Source organism: Aulonocara sp. 'chitande type north' Nkhata Bay, linkage group LG20, assembly GCF_057382095.1.
Source record: "Aulonocara sp. 'chitande type north' Nkhata Bay isolate Kocher_YH1m ecotype deep benthic linkage group LG20, A_spYH_male_GT1.1, whole genome shotgun sequence".
Lineage (NCBI taxonomy): Eukaryota > Metazoa > Chordata > Actinopteri > Cichliformes > Cichlidae > Aulonocara > Aulonocara sp. 'chitande type north' Nkhata Bay.
In genome coordinates, this window is record NC_141363.1 from 2,903,111 (window position 1) to 2,915,982 (window position 12,872).

At 38.9% G+C, this 12,872-nt stretch overlaps 1 protein-coding gene across 1 annotated transcript; it reads right to left on the reverse strand.

The window, feature by feature from the left end:
• Positions 1-103: 103 nt before the first annotated feature.
• smc1a (structural maintenance of chromosomes 1A) lies at positions 104-12,858 on the reverse strand. The gene is made up of 26 exons (XM_086276761.1): positions 12,460-12,858; positions 11,461-11,649; positions 11,034-11,146; positions 10,585-10,788; positions 9,789-10,027; positions 9,438-9,696; positions 9,167-9,307; positions 8,998-9,080; positions 8,783-8,882; positions 8,333-8,440; positions 8,026-8,211; positions 5,408-5,587; positions 5,160-5,306; positions 4,836-4,973; positions 4,632-4,748; positions 4,443-4,549; positions 4,202-4,343; positions 3,977-4,122; positions 3,712-3,865; positions 3,513-3,620; positions 3,189-3,345; positions 2,918-3,072; positions 2,602-2,753; positions 2,443-2,512; positions 2,221-2,331; positions 104-918 (listed from the first exon to the last, which is right to left on the reverse strand). Exons 1-26 carry the CDS (start codon positions 12,566-12,568, stop codon positions 838-840), a joined length of 3,696 nt encoding a protein of 1,231 aa, XP_086132887.1. The 5' UTR covers positions 12,569-12,858; the 3' UTR covers positions 104-837.
• Between the last annotated feature and the right edge of the window lie 14 nt (positions 12,859-12,872).

Sequence of the window (12,872 nt, forward strand, 5' to 3'; positions counted from 1 at the left end):
TCAAACATATTCATATGAAAGCTACTTTAAAAACAGCCCGATGAAATTACAAAACAGCACATGAGTTGCAAGAATGTATTATGAAGTAAACAAGATAAATGAGTTTAAATAATTCAAAATTTATTGAAGCAAAGCAATCGATAAAACAGGCCAAACAGTTTCAGCATGAACTCATGCTGAGTTTTCTGCCTACCAAAGTTGATTCAGATTATTACTCAGGGAATAAAAAACCTTCTAAGTAGCAGAGCAGTGATAGCCTCAGTTCCATGATCTCATAACAGCTCTGCCAGCTGCTGCTGCTAACTGCAGGTTTTATTTAGCTTTTGCACATGGGAATGTATCCATCATACTGTAACAACAGATTCCTCATTAAGCTTTAAAAAACAAACAAACACAGGCGCACATATGAAATTGCAGTTAAGTACAGAGAAGAGGAAACAAGCAAGAGCTTTAAAGCACACAGCTGGAAAGACGGCCATGAACAGTATAAAAGTTATGAAAACAAAAATTGGCTTTAGGGATGTTCGAGACACTTAACCACATGATACAAATTCTACAGCTTCTTAAAAAGCACCCCACACAATTATATTGGAAAACTGATAAAGGACTGGTTTTTATAAATGTACATACATCCTGGTCATTACGGTCTATAAAGAAAATAAAACAACTGAAGCTCAATAAGTCACTACTCTAATGTTTTTGTTTTTTTTAAAGGAAATAACATGTGAGACCTAATGGATACATCATCTGTGACTACAAGGTTACAATGAGCAATCCAGAAAAAGTAACCATGGAAACATCCAACTTCACAAAATAGCAGTGCTGGGAGAGCTAGTCTTACTCATTTGGATTTGGGTTGGCATCGGGATATTGCGAGAGGTCAAAGGTTAGCACTTTGCTTATGACGCAGTCTCCTTGCTGTTGATGGAAGAAAAAAAGAAAATTAGTTCATTGTTTCCGAATCAGCATTGACTTCACAGCTCAAGATGCTCAGGTTTTATTGGCCAAATATCAAACAGGATCTTTTAATTCTTAGATACACTGCATGTGGTTTATGATGAGAATGTTATTGCATGTCTGTATATGAAGAATATAAAGTGTTATATGAATCTAATGAACTCCATTCTATTGCTGTCTCAGCTCCAGGTTCAGAAGTTTAACGTCTAAAAACAGCCTGACTATTGAAAATTCAGCCATCTCAAGGCTATATTTTAGTATTTTGCATAAAGCTTTATATGCATAATACTCAGAAATGCATCTCGCCGGTTGGGTCAACACTTTGCTGGTCACAGGTCACAATACAATATTAGGAAGTACAATGTGCAATGAATATCCTGCAGAGAAGCAGAACTTTTTCTGTTTATTTTGTTTGTTTGTTTTTTTCTGAGCAGTTTCAGAAAGAAGAGAAGACGGGCTTCACGGGGATATTTGGTGTATCGTGGTAACACAAAGCATTCGCAGTCTAAACAGACAGATTTTACCATGTGCTCTTCACATTACTGCAAATCCTCCACTATTTTAAGAAAGTTCAAATGGTTCCTGAAAGATGAGAATTATTTTATAATTTTAAAGGCGAAATCACAAACACAGCCTGTGTGATACTCGGGTGATAACAGGTTAATGACCCTGCATGCTGGAGATACAGATGAGCCACCCAGTCAGAAACTGTGACCGTCAATACATAACTGTATCCAGAGAATCTTTGATTAGGAGTTTCTGTTGCAGACATTAGTTCACACTGATGAATCCTGGGTAAATTCCTTCTTTGCTTTGCGAATAGATTCAACAGCCATTATGCTCAGCAGGAGACATCTGTTGCAGTCAATACATGTCAGTCTCGTGACACTGGCGTATTGTGAGTGCTAGAGTAGAGTTTATATGAAAAATGATGCATGAAATGGGGACATTTTCTTAACAAACCATAAAAACTTATCTATAGCATAACCTTATATGACACATAATAATATGCATTATTTTATGGGCTAAATTTAATATCACAAAGCAATGCATATGCTTGATCTTTATCGACTTTTATTCAGTTATTATGGCTTCTTTTTTGTTGTGGTTTTGTTATGGTAGCGTTCTTGTTGTAAAACAATGCTGAAACTACACAGTTGCACTTTTTAAGTGGTGCTTCAAGTGGTACTAATTCGGATCTAAGCTGATCCGCTCTTTGGGGATTTTATCCGTCTCTAGTTCAAAACAAAAAAAAAGACTCACCTCTGGATAAACACCTATGAGAGAGTCTGCCTTGGTGTAGAATTCCTCCTTCAGAGAAATGACAATGGCCTGGAAGTTCTCCATTGACTGGTCTTTGATGTAGTTGGCCACCTTGAAGGTACAAAGAGAAAGCATTAAGGCTAATGCACTAAAATCACAAGAAATATTAATTTAAAAACAAACAAACAGCTCATTATATCAACGTTTATTCTCTAAACAGACCTTGCCAATATTAGTGTTGTCCAGAGCTGCGTCAATCTCATCCAGCACAAAGAAGGGGGCGGGTTTGTAGCTACAGAGAAGCAAGAAAGATGTAAACAGTCAACTTCCGTCAAGTCAAACATGTATTAAAAATTCCTCTGCACATCTCCCTTGTTTCACCTGTGAATAGCGAAGAGCAGAGCCAGGGCAGCAACAGTTTTCTCTCCTCCTGACAAGTTGTCCATTGGTCTGAACCTCTTGCCTGGGGCCACACAGTTATAATTGATACCATCCAAATATGGCTCCTCTGGGTTTTCTGGACCTAAAAATGCCTAAAGAAGAAACATACGCTGATTGGTAAACGCAACTTGGGCACATGCACAAATGGATATATATAAAATTTACCATGTACCAAATTCCACACATAAAACTGCTTCCTGTCATGGCATTAGACATAGTTAATGATATGTAATGTGGCAAGTCTCTAAAAACATACCTGAGCACTACTGTTGCGTGACAGAGCCTTGTAGATCTCATCGATATTGGTAGACACCGACTCAAAACAGTTATTAAAGCGATCAAATCTTTCCTTCTTGATCTGCTCAAAGGCTTGCTTGGCCTTTTTGGCTCTTTTCCGAGCAGCCTCAAACTCTGAAAGAAGAAAGGAAACCAAAAAAAGCATATGATACAAGTTTAACAAGAGGTCTTCAACTTCCTGTCCCCTTCCACATTTCACCCCAGCTTCTAACATGAGACTGCCATCTCACCATCACTGGTCTCTTGGAATTTGTCCCTGACACTCTCAAGCTTCTCCATAGCCTTCATGTTGGGTGCACTGATCCTCTGCAGGATGCTCTGCTGCTCATTCAGACGCTGCTGCAGTGTGTTCGTCTCAGCCTTGATCTCTTCCTCTGACAGTGCATCCTTTAGGAAGATCGAAGAATAAATGTATTAATTTACATGCATCTACAAAATGTAAGTACAAAATCTGACTTCAGCTATAGAGATCACCTCTGCGGCAAATTGCTCATTTTCCTACTTGGTATATTTTAATGTGTAAAGAAAATTTTTATAATATTATTTGGACCCACCCTGAGGTCTTCAGACAGGTTGCTGTAGTCAATTTCTATAAGAGCCTCTTTGGCCAAAACACTGCTGGATGTCCTTTGGCTGCTGGACTCATCCGTCTGGGAACTCCCCTTGAACAGTAAAAACAAAAAGACGGCTGTCGTTTTCTGCTTCGGTCTTAATGGAATTACAGTTAGAGCAACGATGGTTTTGTTAATGTACCTCTCCCTGGCTGATATCATCCATTGTTCCAGAACGAAGAGGCAACCTGATATCCTGCATTTTGCAGGCTTGCAGCAGGTTGTGACGGTCACTGCGCTTCTGCTCCAGTTTGGTCTCGATGGCAGTGACCTCCTTCTGGAGCTGAGTCAACTCCCTGGAATAATAAAAAGTTGTTTGTAGAACAAACTCACTCAAACATAAAATCATATTAAGAAGATATTAAAAAAAAAAAAAAACTACAGTGCATATGTCTGCAGTCACTGACTTGTTTGCACCACCCAGTTTTTTGCGAATCTCCTCCATCTCGTGATTTTTATCATTGACTTCAGATTTCTTGGTGAGATGCTGGTTCTTCAGGTCCTGCAGCTGGGCCATTGTCTCATCAATGATTTTCATGTGTCTGTGCTCCTCCTACAAAGCACGCAAGAGGGATTAAAAGTGATGTCAAAATCAAGGGCAAAACATTTTCATCGTCTAACTTTGTTTTCACCTTTTTAAGTCTCTCGATTTCAGCCTCGTCCTTCTTCACAGTCTGCTCCCACATCATGACCTTCTCCTGGTCTTCCTTCAGCTGATTCTTCTCATAGTCCAACTGGATACCCAGGCGGGTCTTTTGAGTCTCAAACTCAAGACTAAGACAAAAAAAAATGAAGTTATGCTTCAACAAACAGAGACAGATTCACTATTAGCTAACTGTCCTGCATCAGAAGCGACTGGATTACTGAACTCACCGCTTCTTTGCAATCTCATTCTGCCTCTTCACTTTCTCCTCCTCAAACTCTCTGATATTCCTCACTCCAATCTCCTTACAGAATTCCACAAACACCTCATCCTCCACCTGGGAAACAGAAACAATGTTGTGCAATGTTACATGTTCATAAACGGACTTCTAACTGCAGCTCACTCTGTGCCAGTCTCACCAGGTTCATGCGGTCGCGCAAGTCAGTGATTTCCCGCTCACGGGACTGGATGATCCTCTTGATGTCATTGATGCGAGGGCCAAAGTTTGCCAATTCACTCTCTAGCTTAGACTTCTCCTGTATCACAGAGTAACGGAAAAACATTTAATGCAAGGGTCACTGTTTCTAACGGTAAGAGGAAAGAAAGCTGTTACTGAGCCGTACCTGCATATTGAGGGAGAGGTGACGGGTTTTTGTCTGCTCCAGATCACTCTGTGAGTACTTGAGTCTCATCTGCAGACCGTGGGCCTGAGACTGCACCTGACGGAGCTCTGCCTCCTTCCTCTTGGCCTTCATTTGCTCCTGCAGAGGAAAACATTAACATTAAGTGGATATTCATGAATTGTTCATTTAATAATTAAGGTAGTACAAAATAACAACAATTATTTTAGTCAGAGGTTAGTCAGCATAAAGTGCTTCATGGTGACTCTTACTAAAAATCTGTCGTCCCAACAAACTCTCTGATGTGGGTCATATATTTAAAGTCACCTTGAGCTCTTCAGTGAGTTTCTCCTTTTTCTCTTTGAGCTTGTCCACTGCCTTCTCATCCCATCGTCTGGCCTTAGCTTTCAAGTCGCTGGCACCTCCAGAGATGACTCCAGACTTCTGGAACAGAGTACCGTCCAGGGCTACCGTCTGGACACCGATGAATAAGTAGTTAGTAGGTAGAAGTGGTTATTATGCATTCTCACATCTATGAATCATCCAATCATCCATCTTTAAATTAGGCTAAGTACCTTGTGCCTGTATGGCCCTCCAAAAGCAATTCTTCGCGCATCCTCAACATTCTCGCAGACCAGAGCATTGCCACAAGCGTACTGCAGAGCTTTTTTGATGTGGGGAGGTTCATAGCGAATCACATCAATCACCAGCTTGGCTCCTCGCAGTTCTCTGAGTTTCTCATCGGTTGGTTTCACCTTTGAAAAGACAAGTTTTAAATTTTCTAGACAATATTTACAGTGTGAACGGCACTAAGGAAAGAACATTAATGACCTGAGGTTGGGATTATTTTAGAGTTAAGTAGCATTTTATATAAAGAACTTCTGCGGGGAAAAAAATGTTCAAATTGTCAGTGAAAAAAGATTATTTATAGACGTGACAACATTTAACCCCCCCCCCCCCCAAAAAAAACAAACAAACAAAAAAACAAAACATAAAGACAGAAGTATAATTTTGGCTTTAAAAATTGCAGAAAGCAATGTTGCCCATCCTGCCATGAATTTGCTCTTTCTATGACATTAAAACATGTTGCAGGAATTGTCCGCAGGGAAAATTAGGTTAGCCAAATATTTCAAGTGAGGACCAACTCTGAGAAACTTTAACAAAATATTATCTGGATACATAATCATCCAGCTGACCACCTTCAATTTCTCCCAACAGGGATATTCAGGGTTCACGCCTATTTTTCAGGGTCAAATTCAAGCACTTTTTAAGCACTTTCAAGGTCAATTTTCAAGCTTTTCCAGATTGGCAAAAAAAGAATGCATGATTCACTCGTTTAACTAAATAAGACCAAGTAAAGATTAAAACAAATCATCTTAGGTCGACTTAAATGTCCTTTGTTCCCCTTGTGTAAGAACAGAGAAAAATGCACCACACAAAAATACTGAAAAAGGAAATGCTCGCCTTATATGCAAATACGGTACAAACTCAAAAAACACATTTCTCTTAAAAACTAAGATGTGAAAATGTGAACAAATCAACTCGTTAGAGATATTCATCTCCACTTGAAAAAAACAGCAACCCCACATAACAAGAAAACTGCACCAAACACCACAATAATACACAGCAAGGCCAAATGAATAAGTCTTCTCATCAGCGATTGACGCTTCTTAGCTATGTGACACAAAAATAGGAGACACATGTTTGTTTGTTTTTAACTAGTTAAGCACCCACGCCCAGAAAAATTGGGGCAAAGGGGAGAAGATCAAGTTTAATTGTTTAAAACACAAGGTCAGAAATATAAGTGCAGACATGAGGACTGTCACAGTAATATCCATATTTTGATTTATGATTTTCTGGAGTTAAATGTGAACCGAAGCATATTTTCAAAGGTGTTACTTTTTAAAAAAAATCTAAGGGAGGGAAATAAAAAAATGCAATTTTTATATGTTTGAGTCACAGTAACTTTTAACATAGTAACATCTGCAGTAATATTTACACCTCTGATGACATCTCACCAGTGTTAGCTTTATTTTGATACCAAGACTGTTTACGCACAGTTTGTAATTGCAGAGAAATGCTCCATTTATTTTGGTCATTTCATTTTCAAGCAGCTCAGAAAACCCCTGAGGGCCTAACAGGTTAAAGTTAATTCCCAATAAAACTTACTGTGAGATGTTTGACTACACTGCTGTCTGTATTATTGTTAAAGTCACCTTTAAAGTGTTTGTTCTACTAACATCTTGTACAGTAAGACAGGCATGGAGAACAGCGCTGACTGGGAGAGGCTTTGAACAGATGACACACTCAGTTCAATTCAACATATAAGACTTTAAGACAAACATCGACCTAAAATCTATTTATTTAATCTGTCATCTGTGGTATAATTATGTAAAATTATAATGTATTGTTCATCTCCCTTAAATAAACAGGCAGCCTTAAAGCATGAAACATTCATATATTAAAACACTTAAATCTGTCTGTTGTCTCAGTGGCTGATTGGGCCCCACAGGTGTCAATGTGAGCTTGAAGCCATTTATAATTTTTAAGTTGTTTAATGTGTATGTAATGTGCAGCCCAGGCAGAGAAATTTTACTTTTACACATCGAGACTCATTTTATTTCTCTATCTGATAAGAAAAATATTCGGTCAGATAGTTATTTGTAGTGAATGAAATACAGTTTCAAGCCCGTTTAAGCACCACATCTGAAATTCAAGCACTTTTCAAACCTTGAAAAGACAATATTATTTTCAAGGATTTCAAGCACCCGTAAGAACCCTGGATATTATTCTCCAGAGCAGAGCAGAGATTTAAAATCAGAACTCCAGCAACGCAGTAGCTTATCTAGTTCAGGACCCATCACAATTCACAGCTCATTGCCCACAAACCTAAAAACGTGACCCATGAGGATTCTTTGGAAAGTCTCCGTAGAACAACAGCTGATCCTGTTTTACCATTTCACTCAAATTAAATAACATTTTAATCAAATTCAAACCAATAATGTAGGTAAAGTAGTTCACCTTGTGAACTACATCTGAGTCGATGGATGTATGGATGGACAGACAACGCTTTGTGCTTCCCCAAGTTTTACAAGACTGACAATTTAGCTCACAGGCTACACCCATCAAGGACATAATTTTATTATGAATTGTTCAAAGCTCTCAGTTGGAGTCATTACTTTTATATACTTACTTCAAGGTAATCAAGAGGAAGGAAGGTCTCCGGCTCTCCTCTCTGCTCCTTTATGTACTGAATGCAGTCTCTGCCAGTCTTCTCTGAGTCAACAATGATGGCGTCCATGTTCTTACCCAACACTTTAGTCACAGCGATTTGATATTTCTTCTGAGTGGGCTGACACAGGTCGATCAGACGACCATACTGAAAACACAATCAGTAAACGTTTGTTTGTTTAGTGCTCTTATGCTCAATGTTTAAATGCTTTCACCAAAAAGAAAAGAAAAGCAGACCCGGCATGGGTATAGTGCCAAAGGTGCCTTACCACAGAGCCAGGATAGAGTCTTTTTATACTCTCCATGATCTCGGCCTTGCGTTGCTGGCGACTGTTCTCCTGCCTGTCGATTCTGGCGTCTCCAAGCTGCTCCATCACCTAAACCACAGTCCAATAATAAGGGGGTTCATCAGAGGTGCTACGATAGGTGACGTATTCACTTCCCATAACGGATGTAAGAATTTATAGAATCCAGTATTACCCAAGCTAGGGTGCTAACATGGATTAATGACCCACAAAGCAATGATTTATTTAATCAAGTCTACTGATTGACAAAAAGAAATAATGCTTTGTCTTGTACAGTTCAGGAAAATATGAGCTATAGAAAAAGGCTGATGTCTTTAGGAGCAGAGTTACCACATGCAAAAATTAACTAACTCAATTAGAGTAGATTCAACTTGTTGTTGGTGCTGATTTCTTTCTTTCCTGTGCATTGAGTACCTGATTAAGCTCCATATTGATCTCATCGATCCTCCTTTTGGCACTCTCCACTTCCTCAGTCAGCTCTTCCTCCATACGCTTCTGCTCATCTAGTGATTGCCTGATGGGGAAAGAAGGGAAAAAAAGGATGTGAATCACACAGTAAACCAGAGAAACCTATAAAATAAGTTTGCCACAGCTCCGCTCAAAACAATCCAAAATTAAGAGCAGCATACCTGCTGGTGGCAATATAATCCTCCAGTTTTTCAATACGTTTCTGGTTTTCCTCGATTTCACGGATCTTCTGTTTAATTTTGGCCTAAAGAGAAACAACAACTTCTATCAAATCAATTTCGTTCTGGCTCATAAAACCTTTCCATCATCTTCCATTTTTCTCTCCTTTACCTCTGTCTCCACTTTCTTTCTCTCCTCTAAGTCAAGGCGGTCCTGGTCAGCCTTCTGGTCACGATTGAACTTCTCCAGCTCCTGTGCCAGCGTGGCAGCACGTTTGCTGGCCTCCTCCTTCAGACGATGATACTGCTTCACCTGGAAGAAGGGAGACAAAGAGTGTGCATTTTTCAATTTCATGAAACATTATCATTTTACTAAAATCCTGTAACTAATTTGGTATTTTTTCAAGATAAAATGTCTAAAATGTAGTTTTCACACATCAGACCTGATTTTCCTCCAAGGTGAGATCCTGGCCTTGACTCTGCGCCTCCTCCTCCATTCTTTCCTCAAACTCTTGCTTAGCCAGCTCCACTGCCCTCATCTCTTTATCCAGCTCATCCATGTCTGCCTTCCGCTTCTTGTACATCTTCTGGGCATTTTGCAGTGATTTTCTTGCTGCCTCAAGCTTCTTGATTTTGTGTGAGGTGTTCTCTTTGGCTTTGATGTACTGAGGCCTCTTTTGGTTCAACTCAGAGTCCTTCTCCCTGTAGTCAAGTCAACCGTTTAATGTAAGTCAAATGACTAATGGTGCATTAAGCTTTAAATGTCAAAACTTATTTTATTTAATGCCACTTACTTAATTTCTTTCTCAATGGTCTGTTGCTCCCTCATCAGCCTGCCTAGCTCCTTCTTCTTGTCCTTCAGCTCCTCCTCCACATGGTCCATCTTTTTACGGTCCTTATCAATCTCCTTGTTCCGCTGCCCAAGCTCTTTGTTCAGCCTCTCGATCTCAGTCTCATTGTGGTACAGTTTGAAGAGCTGCAACTGTACACTAGCTCTGGCTACTTCATCCTTAAGACGCTGGTAACGCTCAGCCTGGTAAAATGAAGGAAAAGAGAGAAGCGAGAAAATCATGATTAGAGATGTAACTGATTCCACATTTCATGACCAATGAGAATTTGAGGTTTTTCCATCAGATAACCCAAAAAACTAATCACGAAAATTCAAAAGTTTGTTTCAAGGCTATTTTTGAGTCATTTCAAATAAGAAATACACAGATTTGTTGCCGATTACAGTGTAACAATCTTTACTTCATCTTTGTGTTGTTCACCTAACACCAGACTTTCTCTCTTATATAAATATATGTGGGATAGATTTATATGCAGGATGTGCAGTTGTTACATTGCTGAAAGCTTATGTTGAGCTTAGCTAAAAGTTCCTAGTTTGTCTTTTACTGTTGAAATTTGGTGCATTCATATGAATGACAAATATTTGCATTATCTGGAATTATATATTACCTAAAATTTGTTAGAGTAGAAACAGGCTATACCACTCAATGGATCCTGTATGGAGGAATTCAGTAAATGCCAAATAACCATAGACACTGATCATGACACTTTGTGTCATATGCAGACTCAGTAAAAATGGCAAACCTCTTCTTTCTCTTGCTTAGCCTCTTTGCGCTCTGCAGCGATGTTTTTCTTGCGATGATAGTTAAACTGCGTGTCCTCCTCTGCTTTCACCATCTCCTTCTTCCTCCGGTCATACTCCTGGGCCAGCTCTCCTGAACGGGAGATCTCTTCAAACAGCGCCGTACGCTCTTTGGGGTTCTTCATGGCAATAGACTCAACGGCTCCCTTAAAGGGAAATAAAGACAAAACTGAGATTTGAAATAGCAAATAAAATGTTACCTGGTGTTAATTTAATCTCTGGTGTAACTGACCAAGTCACGTTCAAACCAATGATACACACACACTAAAAACTACTGCACTCTCCAATCAAAATAACCTAGTGGATTAGTACAGGAGTACTATGAAAGACTGCCTGTGCGTAAATTGCTCTTGAAAAGATCTTGACAACATTTACAAGAATGAAATCTTACCTGAAAGACCAAGAAGTTCCTAGCCTTTATCAGAATTCCAAGTTTTTCCAGTTCTTCACTGTATTCAGGCAGGCCCACTACTTTACTGTTGATGCGATACTCAGAGGAAGAACCTGGTGCATATTCCAAAAACAAAACAAGCATTAGCTCATCATCAACACACACAAATTATATATATATACATTTATAAATGTAACAGATTTTAAATATTTTTGACCCACCAAATTGCAAACACATGTAAAAATGTTTTCTTAGACGATGAGTCAATTTTTGAAAACTGATATCCATGCAGCTTTACTACTATCCTTTTATTCAGCTGAAAAGCATTCAAATTTTACTAGATCAGTGTCTTTTAATTCACACAGACAACTATTCAAAAAGAAAGTTAATTATATATTAAAGGACGGTTGGTAATGGAGCTTTGTACCAATAATGACTCTTGTGAAGGCACGTTCTTCTCCATTATCTTCCTGGTACACCATGCTGACAAAGGCTCTGTTGGCAGCTGGCTTCCCTACAGGCGCTCCATGGATTAGATCCTTCAGAGTCTTCACACGCAGGTTACTTGTCTTCTCTGCCAACACGAAGCTGATGGCATCCATAAGGTTGGACTTTCCTACAAACATTATGATGACATTGAAATCTTAGTAAACTTTGGGACCTTTTTATATTAAAACACACATGTTAAGACCATGTTGCTGCTTGCTTCTATACATAAACAACAACTGTATATAGGCTTTAATATCCCTTATGTAAAACATAGTTTGTTACCTAATATTCATTTTTACATCCCATCTCATATTCTTATATCTCTGTTTTATTTAATGTTATTTTTGATTTATTCTAGTTGTACACTATGGAATGGGGATAATATGCATGTCCTGTAAATATAATAGGAAAGTTCACCTTTTATTTGTACAGTCTGGTGCAAAACAGCAGTTCTGCAATAAAATGCATCTTATTGGCTATTAGTATGCAGTTTTTACACGTTGTGTTGGCCAGATAATTTTGATGATGCATTGCACTGTATTACGAGAAAAGACCGTTGAAAGACTTCGTCTTTCTCTAGTGTAAAGGTAGGTCCAACCCCAATGTTTACAAATATATTAAGTGCCTATACGACATAAGTGCTTAAGCAGTCTAAAGGAATTACTTCAATTAAAATGCAAATACGTTATTCTACAAACTGACAACGATTAATACACCGAAATAAAATTTAAATAACTACTCTAGTGGCAAATATGGATATGAAACAATACGATACATCACACTACCAACAGCTGAACCCCCATACAGTTCAGCTATGCACAGACTGAGAGTTATGATCTAAAGAGAAAGGGGCTGTGGAGCTGTGTTTACCGTTAGGCACAGCTAGCAGTTTGCATTTCGCATTAGCTTCGAGTTTATGTTAGCTGTTATTACATACCAGATCCATTGGGTCCGATGATTGCAGTAAACTTGTGAAAAGGTCCGATGATCTGCCTTCCTTTATACGACTTGAAATTTTCGATCTCTATCAGTTTTAAATAACCCATCTCGTTATATTTGTTTAGCTGGTCTGCAGTGAATATTAGCTTAGCAGTTAGCTAATGCTAACAACCAATGTTTACCCGGTAAGCTGTTGCAAAGACGCAGTGTGCACGAAATGAATGAACCGCTCTGGTCAATCTACTGCTGCTCTATGCACAAGTTACATTATGATCTGCGCAAGCGTTTTAAAAATTAAAATGAAAAATATAATCTTTATCAAATATACTCGGTACGGCGGCGACAACAATGCGCCATTTTACAATCCAACAGGAAGACCCACAAGCGCGCGAGACACGAAACCTCACAGTT